Source organism: Stegodyphus dumicola, chromosome 6 (assembly GCF_044657685.1).
Source record: "Stegodyphus dumicola isolate Sdum_Otavi_A_Nest chromosome 6, ASM4465768v1".
Lineage (NCBI taxonomy): Eukaryota > Metazoa > Arthropoda > Arachnida > Araneae > Eresidae > Stegodyphus > Stegodyphus dumicola.
This window is the reverse complement of record NC_140773.1, coordinates 182,288,137-182,306,492: the sequence shown is the minus strand read 5'-3', so window position 1 is coordinate 182,306,492 and position 18,356 is coordinate 182,288,137. Positions and strand designations below refer to the sequence as shown.

General features: G+C 31.9%; 1 protein-coding gene across 9 annotated transcripts in view; it reads right to left on the bottom strand.

Moving 5' to 3' along the window:
• The window catches only part of LOC118201469 (semaphorin-1A-like), a 407,500-nt gene that overhangs the window by 11,829 nt on the left and 377,315 nt on the right, over positions 1 to 18,356 (bottom strand). For 7 of the 9 annotated variants that reach the window (XM_085819221.1, XM_085819222.1, XM_085819220.1 and 4 more), the window contains 3 exons: positions 16,889 to 16,963; positions 14,156 to 14,220; positions 3,564 to 3,695 (listed from right to left, as the gene is read on the bottom strand). In XM_085819221.1, coding sequence (XP_085675347.1) covers positions 3,564 to 3,695; positions 14,156 to 14,220; positions 16,889 to 16,963 — 272 coding nt within the window. The remainder of the gene's footprint in view (positions 1 to 3,563; positions 3,696 to 14,155; positions 14,221 to 16,888; positions 16,964 to 18,356) is intronic. The other 2 variants (XM_085819225.1, XM_085819226.1) reach the window with 1 other exon arrangement.

Below are 18,356 nucleotides of genomic sequence, written 5' to 3'. Positions count from 1 at the left end.
ATTTCCATACATATATCTCAATCAATATATTAAAATTGAAAAATTATTTAATCACACAATATACCAGTTGAGAGACTGATTTAAAATTTTGCACCTAAGGTTAGATTAAGATGTAAGCTATCAAGCATTTCAAATTTCATTCTCATTCCTAACAGATGTCAAACAACTGTATAGACTATACTAGTTGAAATATCAGAAACACTTTGAGACCATGAGAAAACATTAAATATATTTCATGTTTAGGACATCTTTTTAAACAATTATAGCATGAGGCTTATATACTGCAGCATGGTAAAATATATCTATACATTTGATCAGAGAATATTCAAAGATTAAGTTAATGAAAGGTATTCATAAAAATATGAAAAAAAATTTCTAAAGCTACTATGTCAAAATTGACCATGAACATAGCAATGAATAAGAAATTTAGCACTATTATTAAGGTTACATAATTAACTTTTGAGGGCCTGAAATCTAATGCAGAGTGCATGGTTAGTTGTATATTACACTACAAAAACCAATACAACTTATAACTATGAGATACTGCTTTGTTTGATTATACATATATGATGATATATATATGCACACAGATGTGCAAATCTGATTAATTTATTAGTGAAACAGAGGGGATCAGTGTGACCAACAAACAGACTCTTTACATTTTAACATATTTCTGTATATATTCATGAAATGAGGCATTAGAAGATTGTAAGAATGCATGTATAACTTGAAGAAAAAAGACGCAATAGTTCTGCAATTCTACCTTCTATATCACTCCTCAGATCAGCTGTCTTCTAGCTGATGGCTTAAGAATTTGCTCATGTGCCAAATAGAATTTCATTATCAGTGGCCAGAGGCATGACAGTACCTAATTATCATTACCCCTTCACTTAAAAATATGCTGTCTACATAGGAGGAGCTGGGTAACAAATTCACATAAAACACACATACAGTACAAAGTTCATAATCCAGCCACGTCGGGACTTCAGCGATTGCGGTATAGAAGTTTTTTCGGATTATAGACCAGCAATTTAAATCTGGTAAGATGGCATACAGAAATTGTACAATTTAAAATATGAAACCGTAATTTATGAAATAAAAAGCAATTACAGTCAAAAGTCGTTAATTCGGACACCCATAATTCGGAATGATCTATAATCTGGACCTCAAAGCTAAAAACTTTCTGCGCATGCGCCACGTTGACACATGTGCACAGGCGTTTACGCGTGCGCGTAAGACCTCTTACGACTGCGCATTTGCGTGTGCGCAAGCGCAGAATACGTTTTCGCATGCGCGTTTTATGTATAACGGACGGTGAAAGCTAAAATTATCTAATTATCTATTTCAGTTAATGTTGATGATTGCGTTGTTCCTTAATTTTCGAATTGGATCCGGCTTATTATTTTTTGCAGACTGTAAGAGCAATACTATAAAAGTAAACTTGAACTTTCGATTATGTCAAATAGAATTTTTCATTCTGGAGCTCCCAAAGGATCGTACAAAACGAAAGTATGTTTCGATGTCTATCAAACAAAAAGTGGAATTGCTGCAAAAAATGGATAAAGACATGAAGAATGTGACAGAGAGGTTAGTGAAAACGAAAAAATTTCGATTGACAAGTTAGTCGGTATTCTTGGCACAGCAATTAACGGGACATGAACAGTGGAACTTTGTAAGTGAACAAAAAATTATATCTGTTTATAGAATTAAAGAGAAAGTATTATCACATAAAACGAAGCAACTTAAACAACTTATATTGAAAGAAATGTTTAATAAAGTAAACAAATAAATATTAAGCTTTTTTTTTGTAAATTTTGATACCCTTTAGATCATAATTGTTCTTTATTTCATAAATTACGGTTTCATATTTTTAATTTTAGAATTTCTGCATGCCATCTTACGCGATTTAAACTGATGATCTATAATCTGGAAAAATCGGTAATCCGGAATCGCCGAAGTCCCGACGAGTCCGGATTAACGACTTTTGACTATATGATCTAAAGGGTATCAAAATTTTAAAAATAAATAAATAAATAAATAAATAAAAATAAAAAACACCACCACCTTAATATTTATTTGTTTCCTTTAGTAAACATTTTTATCAATGTAAGCTGTTTAAGTTGCTTCATTTTTTGTGCTAATACTTTCTCTTTAATTTTATAAACAGACATAATTTCTTGTTCAGTTACAAAGTTCCACTGTTCAAGTCCTGTAATTGCTGTGTAGAGAATACCCACTAACTTGTCAATCAAATTTTTTTTGTTTTCAATAACCTTCTGTGTTACTTTCTTCACTATCGGAAGCACGCATGGTTAAACGCTGTACTGGCTTTACGTGCATGCGTAGCAGATTCGTGCATCAAACGCGCATGCGTAAGTTTGTGGCTTTGAGGTCTGGTTTATAGATCATTCTGGATAATGGACATCCGGATTATGGACTTTGTACTGTATACTACAAATGCATACATATATAAGATTATTTAAATTACTTCTTACTTAATAGTAAAGGAAGGCAAGTTTAAGCTTTAATACTGCTCTTCATTTTCTTTCTAAGATCTTTATTTCTATATTCGGCAAAATTTCAGGCAACTTTAAGTCAGCTGCAATGTTTTTCCACACACAATATTGTGGAACCAATGTAAGTCAATGTATCATTTTATGGAAAGATACAAAATATTGTTACCATTTAAATGAACTGATTCGAAGGAAACTCAACCAATTATGAGGAAAATAAAAGATAAATGGAAACTTCTTTAGTCAAAGATAGAAATAACAGATTACTATTTGGCATATGTATTAAATTATTAATTGTTGATAGTAACCCTAGTTAAGTATGCAGAATTCTCAGAATATTTACAGCTAGCTTTGTGTTGCCGAGATTGATAAGTTTTCAATAATTTACAGCAACGTTTTTAGTTTAATACTGGTATATTACATTTAAATTTGAATAGAATTAGATTAATGGTATAGTTTCTCTAGTATCAAGTAGCTGATGTTCTGTTGCTCTTATAAACGAAAATTATACATTGAAAGAAATATTCCTTAGCAGCTTTCAGATTTTTAACAGAAATGCTCTTTAACAAAGAGGCAGCAGCCACTAATAAGTGATTATTAAAAACTAAGCATACAATTAGAAGAAATGTTAAATCAATTTTTTATATATCCTAAATCATAACAAAAATTCTCAAATTTATAATTGCATTTTCTGCCATCAAATGTTTAAAAAATAACAAATACCTATCTATACAAATATGCAAATCTACAACAGATACTGCACTTATGCGAATTAACAGCAGCATTTAAGACAAACATGACAATTCAGCAGATTTTGAAATTTGCACACAGACGCCCAGTGCATGCTATTTGAGGGCAGGACGCAGCTAAGTTGGTTTGTGACATCACTTGACCAGATCAAGCAGTTAGTAATAATTATACATATATATACATATATATATACATATATGTATAATTATTAAGAGTAAATAAGATAACTACATTAAGAGCTGCTCAAGTGATTCTAAACCCTCACTATTTAAAAGCCACACAAGAGGCCGTAGAGTTTACCTTCTTTCAGATCATCCTCTGTCTCAGTAGTCGAAGAAGAAGAAGGAGGGGAACCACCCCCAGGAGTGTCATGACGACTGGCTGAATGGTGAGGGGACCGTTGAGGGGTTGTCCCACCAGCAGTTGCCCGTCCTATTTAAAATATTTGCTTTATGTACAGCGAATTAAATTGTGGTATGAAGCTGTATTAGGTAAAATCAAACTGAAAAAAATAACAATAAGGAAAAAAAAAAAAAAAAAAAAAAAAAAAAAAATCCTGATCCTTCAGACTGCAGTTGAACATCTGAAATTTGAAATAAACTTGCAATTTTTCAGAGTGAAACATGCAAACAAAAAACTGAAATTGATTTTTGTAGTAATCAGAAATATTTACTCGACCAAGCATATAATATACAAACAAATAAAAAAATTAAATTCCAATTTTTTTATTTATGTATGTATGCGTTTGCTACATAAACTGAAAAGGAAACAGAATTTAAAAAGACTGAAAAATTTATGACCTGAATTTTTTTTTGGGGGGGGGCAGAAGCTAACAGAAAAATGTATTAGTATTTCAAAATCGTAAAAACAACCTTGTATTTAGCGTAAGTATATTGAAACACTCAATTGATTTCGAGGGCAGCTAAAGGTCCCTCCTCATCAGAAGAAAGAAATACCTAGAAAGAAGAAAATAAAGGGGAAGGAGTCTCAGAAACACATGGTCCTTATCAGCACTGCACATGGTTATAACTGGATTTTTAATCAGAGTTGCACTGGCCGCCTACTTTTACTGAGCCAAACTATCAGATCAAGCATAAAGGACAAGAAAAATTAGCGAAGTTAAAAATAGGGAGCGAGGGGCAAATGCACCTTCACGCTCAAAATCTGAACTTCAAATAATGGAAAGCAACCACTGAACGGATTTTTATACCCTCTGGTAGTACCAAACGCGAGAAGGTAACGCCATCTATCAGCAAAAATAACCGAATTAAGATAGTAGAATTTTAAAGGCATTAGGAAGGACTGGATTGGACTTCAAATCATTAACTAGACCTGCTAATTCTTGTCCTTTATGCTTGATCAGATAGCTTGGCTCAGTAAAAGTAGGAGGCCAGTGAAACTCTGATTAAAAATCCAGTTATAACCACGTGTTTCTGAGACTCCTTCCCCTTTATTCTCTTCTTTCTAGGTATTTCTTTCTCCTGATGAGGAGGGACTTTTAGCTGCCCTCAAAATCGATTGAGTGTTTCAATATACTTACGCTAAATACAATTTACGATTTTGATTGTCACATTAGCGTGTTTCTCTTCTAGTCTAGTATTAGTATTTCCCTATTTAAAAAGTAATACTGTATAAGTCTAATCACATCTGTCATCAAATGAAAAGGTCTGACTAACTTTCAAATATATTAAACTTCATTTTTTGATGATACTGCCTCTTGAATTGAAATAGGTTTTTGAGCTATATTCCCACTTATATCAATAAATAGTTTAAAAATAATCTTTCTGTATGTAGTAATCTTTTAAACTCTGTATGAGCACGTTCTTCAAGATGTTCCTCAAGATAACTGTTTTGTTTGAGTACTTTGCTTATTACATTATAAAATCACTGGTAAGTACCAAAAAACTGATTTTAACTTTTTGCTATATATTTTAATATTGCCCAGGAAGTACTCGTAAGTGTTAAGAAATGGAATGACTTTGATGATCAAACCAAAGTCATTTTTTTTTACAGGTGTTATGCACATCTTTCAGAACTTGAAAATAGTAACTGGTGTTAATGATGATACCACAAGGTAGAAAACTCATAACATAATGCTACTTTCATCCTCCAAAATATGGCCATAACTCTGCTAGCAAACAAACTTGATATAAATTTTTCGGGATGCAGTGAGCTAAATGCTTTCCACCTTTAATGCACAGTTTGATTCTGTGATGAAATTACACAACCTGTGTTTTATTCAAGTAACAGATAACAATATAGTAAAAAAACTATCTTCCATCTTTTTTTTTAACATGCTACAGATCTGTAATCATCTTTGCAGTTGAAGGCAGGCAGCTTTCATGGTACACTGCCCCCCCCAAAGGACAGTTCTATATCTCCCATTCTACTGGGCTGATTGACAAAATTCAAATTGCGTTTTTAATGACTCAAAAGCGCGACTTAGGATATATATTAGATTTATATATAGCGTTGTTCTAAAATAGGTGTTTTGACAAAAAATCGGACTTTTTTGAGATGATATACCAATTTTTTTTCCATATTTCGTTTCTAGGACTTAAATTATGCCTAGATATTAAATTTTGTAAAATTAATGCAAAATTTATGGAGAAATTCAAAAATTTATCATGGAGCAATTTTTTCAGTTTGCGCCAACAATAATTCACTTAACAAACTTCTTAATATATGGCAACCAATTTTCCTTTCACTTCCATTATGCCAGAGCGGAAAAAAAAAAAAGGCAACTCATTCCTACCTTATTACTGTGCATGAGCGGAAAAAAGTCACATCGTTTCTACTTTCAAATAATTTTAGCAAAGTGTCTAAACCACATTTGATGTTTTATTATGTTCAACAAATATACCAAATTTCAAAATGCACCAATATATAAAATTCATCTATATCTTCGGAAATTTTATATAAAAAATTCTGTTTTTTTGCAGGTATGCTTAGTAATACATCTACTTTAAGATGACGGTTTTATAGATTATAATTCAAAATTTTTTTCGAAAAATTTATAAAAATTATTTTAAAATACAAATTTTTAAAATAAATCCAAAAAAAAAAAAAAAAAAAACGGGGGGGGGGGGGAATTTTATTTGGAAGGAACCTAAATTTCAAAATTTGAAAGGAAAAATCGAATAAGTTTAATAAAAAGAAGTGAGATTAATAAATATGTACAAATTCAATTAACATTGAGGAGCTAATTTTTTAAAAACTACTCGTGCAATTTTTACAAAACTTGGCAGTTTGGCACAATTTGAGTCGTGGAATCGAAATGCGGAAAAAAATTGTCATGTCATTTCAGAAAAAGTCCGATTTTGTGTCAAAATACCTATATTAGAACAGTGCTATAAATAAATCTAATACATATCCTAAGTCGCACTTTCGAGACATGAAAAAAGCAAGTTGAATTTCTTCAATCGACCCTAGTTGAACTGGAGATATAGAACTGTCGCCCCTTTTTTTAAGCAGTGTACCTAGATGCACTAATATTCTAGCATTTTACTGTTGGCAATATATTTTCCAATGATCTTCAAAGATCAGGCATACACTTATTGAATGCTCACAGAAATGACAGCAATGAATTCCAAACAAGTTTGGCTAAGATCACCTTGCACTGATGTTTGGGCACTTTAAACTGTTTAATTTAAGCTCAAGTTAATCACTGGTAAAAATTTCATTATATATTGTGGTTACATGTAAATTTCACACTTTCATTTTTAAAAAAATTACCATAACATATCATCTTATGATGCTCAGAGGCCTGGATACCATTTTGTTAAATATGTAACTCGCACTGCTATGTGACAACATGCAGTAGTAGTATGTATCATTTTTTGACTAACATCATGCACTTTGCATACAGTGCAGGATTTACGTATAAGGCTACACAAGCCCCCCCAAACCCTCTAAATATTTAAAAATCATATTTGGGACTGACATACAATATCTGGACTTATAAAGGGCCCCATATCTCAAACAGCTTAAGGCTTTATCAAGTCTAAATCCAGTACTGTTTGCATATGCTCATGAAATTAAATCTTGGTTTGATTAGAACCTCTTTCCTAAAATTACACTATAATTTATGAAAGCATGGCTTACATTAATGTAACCACTATTATTGTTTCATTAAAAATGATTTCCTTGTTAGCAAAGATCATAACTATTTTTTGACATCACATTACCATCTTATTTATTATACTTTGCCATAAAAATTATTCCACAGAGATTAATTTATTTTAATGCTAGAATTATATCTGGGGGGGGGACAATTCAGATAACTGTAACCATTTAATTTCCATCAGTCATTTTTGCCATCATAGACATAACCAATGTTCTGTATTTGAGCTTAATTTAAAGTACATTTAGAGGAGAATACATTTTTTACAAGAAATCAAATATCCAAGAACCACTTGTTCTCTTTTAAATACAGCTTTAATAAAAAATCCATTAACATTGTAATATTGATAAACTAGGTGTAAGAATATTTCTGATTTATGTATGCAATTTATTTTACTTAACTATTAGAAACTATTAGAAAGTATTATTACTTAACTATTAGTAACTATTAGAAAGGTGGTATAAAGAATGTGCATTTACCTGATACATTTCTCAAGAAATTTAAAACTTATATACACCAGAATAATACTACAAAATACTTTCAAAAAGAACATGACATGCAATTTTTAGCTATATCTTTCTACTCTAGCTCCTAGTTCTATCTTTCTGTTCAATAAAATATTATTTAAACATTGGTTAAAGACATTAAGAGATAATACAAGAAGGTAAATGAAAAGTAATTTACAATTCTCATAGAATATTTATTTGTATTTACGCATGTAATGCCATCTTAACAGAATAATTTCTTTAATATGATGATGCAAAATCAACATTTTCAATGGTATCCATTATTTGAGATATCAACTTACTCTTATTTTTTATATACAGTTATAAAAACTATTAAATATATAATACACGATGAAACTTTAACTAAAAATTAAATCAGGTACTTTCTCATTAAAATGACCAATGTGGTTAGTTGCCAAATTTGGTATGTTAATTATGAGATTTGATTTGGTTTAAAATGTAAAAATGATTTTCTGATTTCATTCATCTGCTTGTTATTTTGTAACTGTCAAAGATGTATGCAGTGGCAGCTTTAATCTTTTAAGTGATTAACCCAAGGTGAACCTGTTAAGCCTATTCTTTATATCACAAACAAACTAGGCTTCTGCTCCAATTCTGTGCTTCATTGGGAATGGATGAGCCTACCTCACACTCACTGGTTTTGCTTCTACAAGATACGATGAACTAGACTCAGTCTTCTTTAAATACGCCCAATGTTTTTTTCTCCTTCCCTTTTTTTAATAGTCAAAGTGGCTCCATATATTTAAGGTACAACATAATCTTTCCCCCCCCCCAAAGTTCCATAGATAGTGACACTTTAACTGAAATCATATGTATATTTTAAAAATTTTGTTTCATTTAATGGTGTTCAAGCAGGTTTAATTTCCAATTTTTTTGTTTCTTCAGGTTATTCAAAAGTTGATACAATTATTTATTCTTAAGGTACATTTTTCAGTTATGAATTTTCAGATGAAGACAGGGAAGATTTCTATTTCGTAAAATATATGCAAAGTAGGTTATATACCATTGAAAATACACACTTTTGCAAAAAAAAAAAAAAAAAAATATCAAAGCACCACGAAGAAAGTGGTTGTTTTTGATTGAATTGAACATGTATATAGCTCATACACAAATAATAAAATGATTAAAAAATCAAGGTCTAGTACCTGTGCATGGCTCACAATCATCCACTGAGTATTCAAATTAGTAGTTGGTCGAACCGCTCCTGGTAGCAATGCATGCTTTAATTCATCAAGGCAAGAAGTGGTAGAGGTTCCTAATGTTATCCTGCGACACATTCTGCCAGGCATTCATCAGTTGTCGCTCCAGATCTGCGATATTTTGGGGTGCCCGATTCTGGCGGCCTACCACGTCCTAGACATATTCCATTGGTGAAAGGTCTGGTGACCGTGCTGGCCAAGGAGTTATCTTGTTAGAAAATGGCCCCAGAAGGACGTGCCCTGAAGGGTAATGCAACCGGCTGCAGGATGGTAATAATATATCGTTGAGCTGTTAAAGATGTACAGAGGATGACTAAAGATGACCTGCTGTCATAAGAAATAGGGCCCCACACCATGACACCAGAGGTTATGGCTGTATGCCTTTGTAAAACAAAGGCTGATTGGGATTGCTGGCCCCATCCTCTTCAGACACGAACATGGTGGTCATCTGCTTCAAGAGTGAAGCGGGATTCATCGCCGAACACTATACGACACAACTCCAGACGACTCCGCCGATATTGTTGGGTCAAAGGCAAATGTCTTAAAAGGCCTCTGTGAGCATTACCCCACCTTAGACAAGCACTGTGAGATGGTGGACAGTACCACGGGAGGTATAGACGTAGCTTTAGTGCATTGAATAGTCGAGAATGATGCCGTTGGGGTGGTTCGAGCCTGGCGAACAGTCATATTGTCTTGCTTTGCATTTGTGCTCCTTGGCCTTCCAGAGCCTTCATTTCGTCAGCAGTTTCCTTGTAGCAACCATTGCTGCACAGCACTGTCTGTACGCTGCAGGTGCGGCCTATTGCTCGGTATGACCACCTAGCTTCACACAACCCTACAATGCGACCATGTTCGAAGCTGTTTAGTTGTCTGTAAAGTCTTCAATATCGTCGTAATGGAATCTTTAGTTGTTCCTTTACGGAATTACAATGGATAAAAAATTACAACATTAAAATTAATGGATTACAATTAAAAAAGATAAATTTTTCGCCTCTGTTACTGGTTTCATATTTTGCGAATTGTGCACTAGAAATGAGCACTATGATTGCAATTTCTGTTCATTTGCCTTGAAACTTTGATCATTTGCATGCTCGATCAAGATGTTTTTGGATACTAAATTTCGTCACGATCGCAAAAGTCCTTTTTTGCTTCGATTTTTTTGCAAAAGTGTATATATTGCAAAGAATGCAAAGCTGCATTATGTGCAATTCTTTATTTTAAAATTTGTCATATGCGAAATAAATTTAAAGTTGTTATTATAATGATTAAAAGGGTAAATATTTGTTTAAACATATAATATTTTTGAGGCAACATATTTTTTAATTTATGTAAAATATTTTTGAGGTTTAAATAACTTAAGTAACATTAATTGAAGAAAATTTATATAAAAATTAAAAACATAATTTGCTTAAAATATATATATATCATTAATTACAGTCAATACACTAACTATTAAATGAATGCAATACAAAATAATGTAAAGTGGTGTGGCAACAGGAAATTTACAGGTATGATTGATTACAAGAAAGAGAAATCTGCCAGTTTAAAATTCTCAAGTAACAGCAAAAATATCGGCATTTTCTGATTATCTACACCTCCATCATAATGTTGCAAACTCACTTATTGCTGACTTTGAAGACTATTTGCAAACTCATTGGCAATTAATTTTTTGTCAAGTTAATCATGAAAGGCAAAAGCCACTTTTCAAAAGAGCAGCACATTAAGAATTCTATACAAAACATTTAAAAAGCAAGAAACATCGCTTATGAAACTTACCTTTTCTTGAGAAAATCTCCTATTTTGTGGTTCTGTTCTTCCCAAGTATACAATGATCTATCATATTTTTTAAGCAAAAATACCAGAACATTGCACAAATTTGGCATCTGTGCATTAGCATTGTGCTTTGACCAAAACTAATAAGTACTATCATGCATATCTGGGTCACCACATAAATACTATTTTGGCAACATATTGCTTTGCCTCATGAATACTTTTTGGTGAATTTTCTGTGTGGCAGTGAACACTCAGCAAGTACCAAAATATTTATCCTACAGAGTTATGTTTGGATCAATTAAACTGTTCTATAATGAAGAAGCATGTGCTTTTAAAACTGTTATCAGACCTGGGAGCTGCTTTTAAAACTGTTATCAGATCTGTGATTGCACATTTTTTTGCGTCGCAAAGCTTAACTTTAGGGGGGGGGAACCACGTGCACACACACAACAAAGTTTACATCCTAACATCTTAATTTTGGGTAATATTTTGCATTATTAAGCTATCATATATGTTAAAATTATCATTTAATAATCTTTTTCCTTTACATGAAAACATAAAAAAAAATTGCTAACTTTTTGAGAAATAATTTTCAGAAGCACTATTCAAATTATTCCAAAGTTTTTATTGATAAAATGCATTAATAAATTTTAAAATTAATAAAAAATATAAGAAAGACTGAAAAACTATTTACAAAAATTAACAAAATCTTTCACGTGAAGTGAAAGGCAGGCACTCCATGAGCTCAATCTCTCATAAAATGTTCATATGAGAATCTAACTCTTTAGAAAATGAATCATTACTCTCATCCATGTCACAAACTGACTCATTCACCATGTGAATATATGCTTCCTCTGATAAACAATGCCAGCTTGCCATAATAAATTGAAGTCAAGGCTTTCCAAAACAAAAAGGGGAGTGTGCAAAACATAAGCGATAAAAGCGATGCAAAACATAATAGAACTCTATATAGTACCCTAAAAGAACCTACGTAGTAGCAGAAAAAAAAATAAATAAATAAATAAATAAACAAATGATTCAAAGGGATATCAAAATAGTGCATGTTCATATCCCATGGCGAGTTAAAGAGATAAGCTCTGTTTGCTTACATCATGTTTTCCCTTTTCCCCCGCAACAACTGACATTAATGTTACGCAGGACATGATCAAACTGAAGGTTGCCAGCCTAAAACTAAATTCAGTTTGAAATTAATGGATACAGGATGCCTTCTGGTGGCCTTAAAAAATGGTTCATCTTAAATGCATATATGCCTCACATGTCCCTTACGTTCGTTTCTAATGATGTGTGGGTGGAATGCCCAGCTGTGAGAGATGTTCATAGGGAATGCGTATATGGGACGCCCGTCCGGAAAGGGTTAATCAGTTGTAAACTGATGCTGATTGGCCAATGATGTAGTTTTGGTTGATTTGCCAATGACATGTTGTTAAGAACATATAGTGAATATGTGGTGCGAGAGACCTTTCCAGTGGCTTTGAGTGAATAGTTGCCTTGCTCATGTCACCATCTATTAGCATCAATGAGAAGTGCCGCAGCACATGAGTTTCGCATGCCCTTGAAGATGGTAATGACTTTGGGATTTCAATCTTGGGTCTGTTATAATGCGAGTCGAATTCTCTACAACTAGCGCAAAAGAGTTCCTATGCACTAGGTTCAAGAATTCCAACTCTTTTCAAGTTTGTGAGCATCGAGTCGCTCTCGAGATCGCTACACACTCCCCTCTGAAGCATTTCTGATGCAATATAAGGAGAAGTTTGGTTTGTGGGCGTGATTGCGAGCCCAATGCATTGATATGATTGGCTGTTTCGTTGAGAGCAGTGACTGTGGTATGTGGACGTGCATAGCTGAATCTGTTGATGGCTGGTGGAGCATGGTTGGGAAACATCATTTGCTGGCATATGTGTTGTTGTTAGGTTGTGGGGTGGAGCATGTGTGAAGGAGAGCTTTGGAGTGTGACATAGTTTGTCATTCTATCATCAGTGGAAGGAAGTGTTTGTAGTAATCCGGGTTACCAATGTTGTAATTTTAGATGCAGCTATGAGATAAAAGCTTCCATTTTATAAAGCAGTATTTTATTTACAACACAAATAATAGTAGCAGAAGAGCACGTACAGATGTGCTGGCAGCTTGTCTACTGAACAGTGGGGGAGGAGGGTGGTTGGAAGGGTGACTGCAGCACCACTTTTCCTGAACTAGAATGCATTCACTACAGAATGAAATACAGAGTTGTTCTACTATGAAATACAGAGTTGGTTAATTCCAAACATGCTTTGGTTTTTATTTAAATTGCTGCTGATGCAACCTAGTCAATTTTAAGAGTGAAATAAATGTTAGCTGTTCTTTTTAGTCATGTTGCTGCATTCCTTCTGCAAAAAGCAAAGTATGTTTTTCAATATATTTCTACCTTTCTCACTGACGGCAATATGCGAATGGCTGACATGAAAACTAGTTCTTTGGGAAAAACCTTATGCGGCAGATTGCAAGCAAAACACTTATGTCTACATCACAAAATGTCCCATGTACACAGCCAAAATATAGACTCAGGTGAGTTGTTTCAGTTGATTATGTCAATGGTAGAAGGAGAAATTTGTTTCTCGGAAAAATTTCTTCTTGTTTTGCTACATGTGATAATTCCAAATGAGCTGGAGTGAAATGAGCTATGAGAAATAACTTAAACGGTAAATGAAGAAGTATCTAAAATTACTAAACTGTAACTATATATCACTCTTCAATATTTCAAATCAATCATATTTATCCTCAATAAGTTATAAGAACTTAGATTAGGTAACTAATTATTGGTGCCATGTGAGCTTCATTGGCAATAATTTTCTTATTTCATTATTAATTTATTCATAACTTTATAACTGTCACCACATAAACAGTCAAAAGTCACCAACTTCATATTCATAACTGAAAATTAACCTTTTAAAAATATTTTACTGCTGATGCACTACCATTTGTTTGTTTGAGTAACAAAATTATATTATTTTCTTTGCTGAATACATAACACCCTAAAGAATAAGTACTGTTTTCTAGTTTGCTACTAAAGAAAATATGAAATTTTATTTATATAACAGCCAAAATTTAAGAAAATTAAATTTAAAAAAAGCATATGTGAATTAATTTCCTGTACATAACAAATACAAGTTACAGTTAATTATGGCACACTTTTTTTCATCAAAATAATAAATAGCACATGATAAAGGTTACAGCAATATTCAATAAAAAATGAAATTTATGATAAAGTGATACCTTCATGGCATCTTGCATCAAAACCTTCTTCTACATTTTGTACAAATGTCTCTCTCTTCCACACCCTTCAAAAAAATTAAATACTATCAGTCACATGAATAATTTGGGATATTAAACAAACATCCTGGATTATTATAAATGATCCAGTTTTTACTTTTCTTCCTATACACAGCTATAGCCCCATTGATCAGTGAACTTTTAAAACTTTAAGAAATATTTTATTAATTTTTCTAAAAAAATAAATTTAAAATTATTGACTCTTCATACAGGATTTAAAACTGCTAGATTCAAGAGATAAATGACAAGTTAGTCGGTATTCTCGGCACAGCAATTACAGGATTTGAACGGTGGAACTTTGTAACTGAACAAGAAATTATGTCTGTTTATAGAATTAAAGAGAAAGTATTAGCACATAAAACGAAACAACTTACAAAGCTTACATTGAAAGAAATGTTTAATAAAGTAAACAAATAAATATTAAGCTTTTTTTTTTGTAAATTTTGATACCCTTTAGATCATAATTGCTCTTTATTTCATAAATTATGGTTTCATATTTTTAATTTTATAATTTCTGCATGCCATCTTACCAGATTTAAATTGATGATCTATAATCTGGAAAAACCCCTGATCCGGAATCGCCGAAGTCTCTACGAGTCCAGATTAAAGACTTTGTACTGTATAACATGCAACCATTGCTTCATAAAGAAATCTAAAAGATACATGTGTAATGCTCTTATCTTTTGAAGTCACTTATTTGAAGATTTGTCCCAGCCTTTCAAACAATGGTATACTGAACTAACAAGCTGATAAGGGGAAGAATACATGTGTGGGTTAAATGCTTGAGAGAGTAAATGGAAATGTCCAAAATAATGCTACCCTAAGGTTTTGAGAAAAGAGGGATATAATTTGGAGTAAGAATCACTTGCAACCTGAACGAATTTGTGGAATTAGAAGTTAGATGTTTTCTTTTTCTGTAGACATTTGAAGCTGTGATTTTGAAGTGAAAATCAAAGGCTTTAGTAAATCGCATTTGCTTTAGTTGAAATACAGTTGATCTAATGTTCCTTTTAGTAGTAAATATGGCTCCCGTGAAAAGAAACTAACAAATACAGTGCTGGTTTCAAATGCAAAGCCATTCATTTTGTGATAGAAAATGGAAATCATGCTGCAGCAAGGATGTTTGGTATTGGTGAAAGCTCCATACATATGTGAAAGAAAAAGGAAATTACAATAATTAATATGCTAAAGAATAAATGCACTTTGCATAAATGTGTAACAAAATGGCCTTTCCTAGAAGTGTTGTGAACTGAATCCTAGAAAGGCGTCAGAATGGATTAATTGTAACAAGAAACAGTATGCGTTTATTTGCCTTAAAGTGAGCCAAAAAGAATGAAAATAAAAAAACTTTAAAATGAACTTTGAGTTGGTGTAGTAGATTTTTGGCACAGAATATTTTAGTTCTATGAGAAAAAAACAAAATTTTTACAAAGGCTTCCAAAAGATTTGGATAATAAATTGATTGGTTTCCAGAAGTATCTTATGACCTGTGAAGGCAAAAAACATATTTACTGTCACATATTGAAATATGGATGAAACTCTAGTAATGTTTGAAGTGATAGAAAATAAAATAATTGGTGTGAAAGGAACAAAAACAGTTCACCTTAAAACAACAGGTCACAAAAGATGTCACTTCACAGTTTTCCTGCTTGGTTTAAAACTAAAACCCATGGTTATTTTTAAAAGAAAGATGATGCCAAAATGTATTTTACCAAACGGTGTTTTCATTCATGTTGACGAGAAAGGATGGCTGGATGAAAACCACGTGAAATTGTGCATAAGAAATGTTTGTCAAAAGCATCCTTAAGCCTTAATGAATTCAGAAAGTCTTTTAGTCTGGGACATGTTTAGATCTCCTCTGATGGATATTAAGAAGTAATTATTGAAAGGGCAGTTATTCCAGGTAGAAAAATGCCACACATGCCAGTTATTCCAGGTAATGTGCATATCAATAAACCATTCAAAGAAAATTTGAAATGACAGTAGAATACATGAATGTTAGAAGGTGAACAAACATTTACAAAAGGAGGTCAAATGCCTCACACCAGTTTAGAAGTGTGTGAGTGGATAATAAAAGCAGGCAATTAAATTAAACCCCAATTAACTCAAAAGTCATTTTAAAAATGCAGCATATCTAACAGTCTAGAAGGAATGGAAGATGATTACCTATTTATGGATCAGCATAACACTGACTTTGAAGATGAAACAGAATTCAAGATATAATAGAAGATGAATATGATGAATTATTCATGTTATCCGATAATGAAAATTTTTAGGTTTATTAAGGTATGTCATTTCTTTTAAATAAACAGCATTCAGGTACACCTAAAAATCTAATTTTTTTTTATGCTCATTGCTTAATTTTAAATCTATCATTTTTATAGCCAGCATATAATGTGCATCTGTAAATTTCAATCTTACTTTTTGCATTGTGTTATATACCGGAATATACAGTAACTATTGCTAGAAATAGTATCAACACTAATATAAATAACATACTTCATTAACAAAAAAACGTTGAAAAAAGTGGAAATATTAAAACTTGTTACTACCCCACTCTAAAAAATCAATAATCAAAAGAATCAATTCAATCAATCAGCAGGAATAATTCTATTATATTAACTTTCACACAACTATTCAAATGAGTTTTATTTCCTTTTAAAACATTTAACTTACCTATGTCGTGAACTACTGCACACGCCTCGTGATTTATCCCATGCACAATAAGGGTCTTGAAGAGAAACACATTCACTGAAATAAATAATTAGTAGTCATTACAAGAAAAAAAAACTGAGTGCATTGTAAGTATACTTGCCATAAAAGAATATATATATATACAATTTACTTACTAATGGATTATTTAGTACATTATCTCCTTTGATAAAGGTAATAAAATTTTAGTGGAATGAAATAACTTATAAGCATATTTAAAAAATGAAAATGTAATCAACAAACTAAGTAATTATTGTCATTGACCGGAAATTGGTTGACTTTTCAAGGGGAACAAACCAATCCCTGAGAGCTTATATTAAATAGTTCAAAGCAATATATATAAATGGCACTAAAATTAATTCATCTAGCCAACTTAACTCAGCGGAAATAGAACATTTTAAACATCATGACTTCAATAATATTAAAATGCAGATTTTGGACATATGAATTCTTCAAGAACTGCTATATACTCTCAAACAACATACGCTTCATACTTACGGACTTAATACTTACATTCAAAGTTGCAGAGATCATTCTAATAAATCAATATTCAGCCAATTTAAATTTTCCAGCACCAAAACACAAAGAGGTAAAAGAGGGAATAGAATCAAAAAAATATTCTTACCAACTTTAGATTCAATTAAAGTGCTGAAACAATTAAAAAAATTTTTTGATTCTGCAAATTTCGCAAAAAAACAACTTATATGGTTACACTCTCGTACTAATAAATTTCTTTTAATACTTGAAAAATATTTTCTAGAACAATACAGTGATCTACAAAAGACCTAGTTCTTGATTACCGTAAATACAAACCTTCTAACTGTAACACTAAATGCAAAATTTATATTAAAATTAATTTTCTGCATCCACAGTTTGACAATTTACGCTTCTCACGCATTCTCAACAAATGTCACCTTTTCTTACCAGCTATATACACTAGACCAATAGTTGCATTTAAATATCAAAAAACATCAACTAACCACCATGAAATAAAAGAGCCCTTAAAAGTCAACCAATTTCTGGTCAATGATGATAATTACTTGGTTTGTCAACTATATTTTCATTTTTTTTAGAGTTTTCATTTTCAATTTACTCATGATTCATATATGATGATTTCATATGTATGATTCATATATGATGTTTATATATAAAAAATTCAAGATTAATTTTTTAAATGTTCTTATAAGTTATGTCATTCTGCTAAAATTCTACTACCTTTATCAAAGGAGATAATATACTAAATAATCCATCAGTAAATACATTATTATTTTATTTCTTTGCAGCTTTTGCACAAGTAATAGGCAATTTATTACAATTAATTAATGTATTTACTTATATAATAAGTATAGAGTTCAAAAACAACTGTTGTAATAGATTGTGTAGTAGAATGCAGGCGGTTGAATCCGTAATGAACAGCAAAAATTTTGATGTC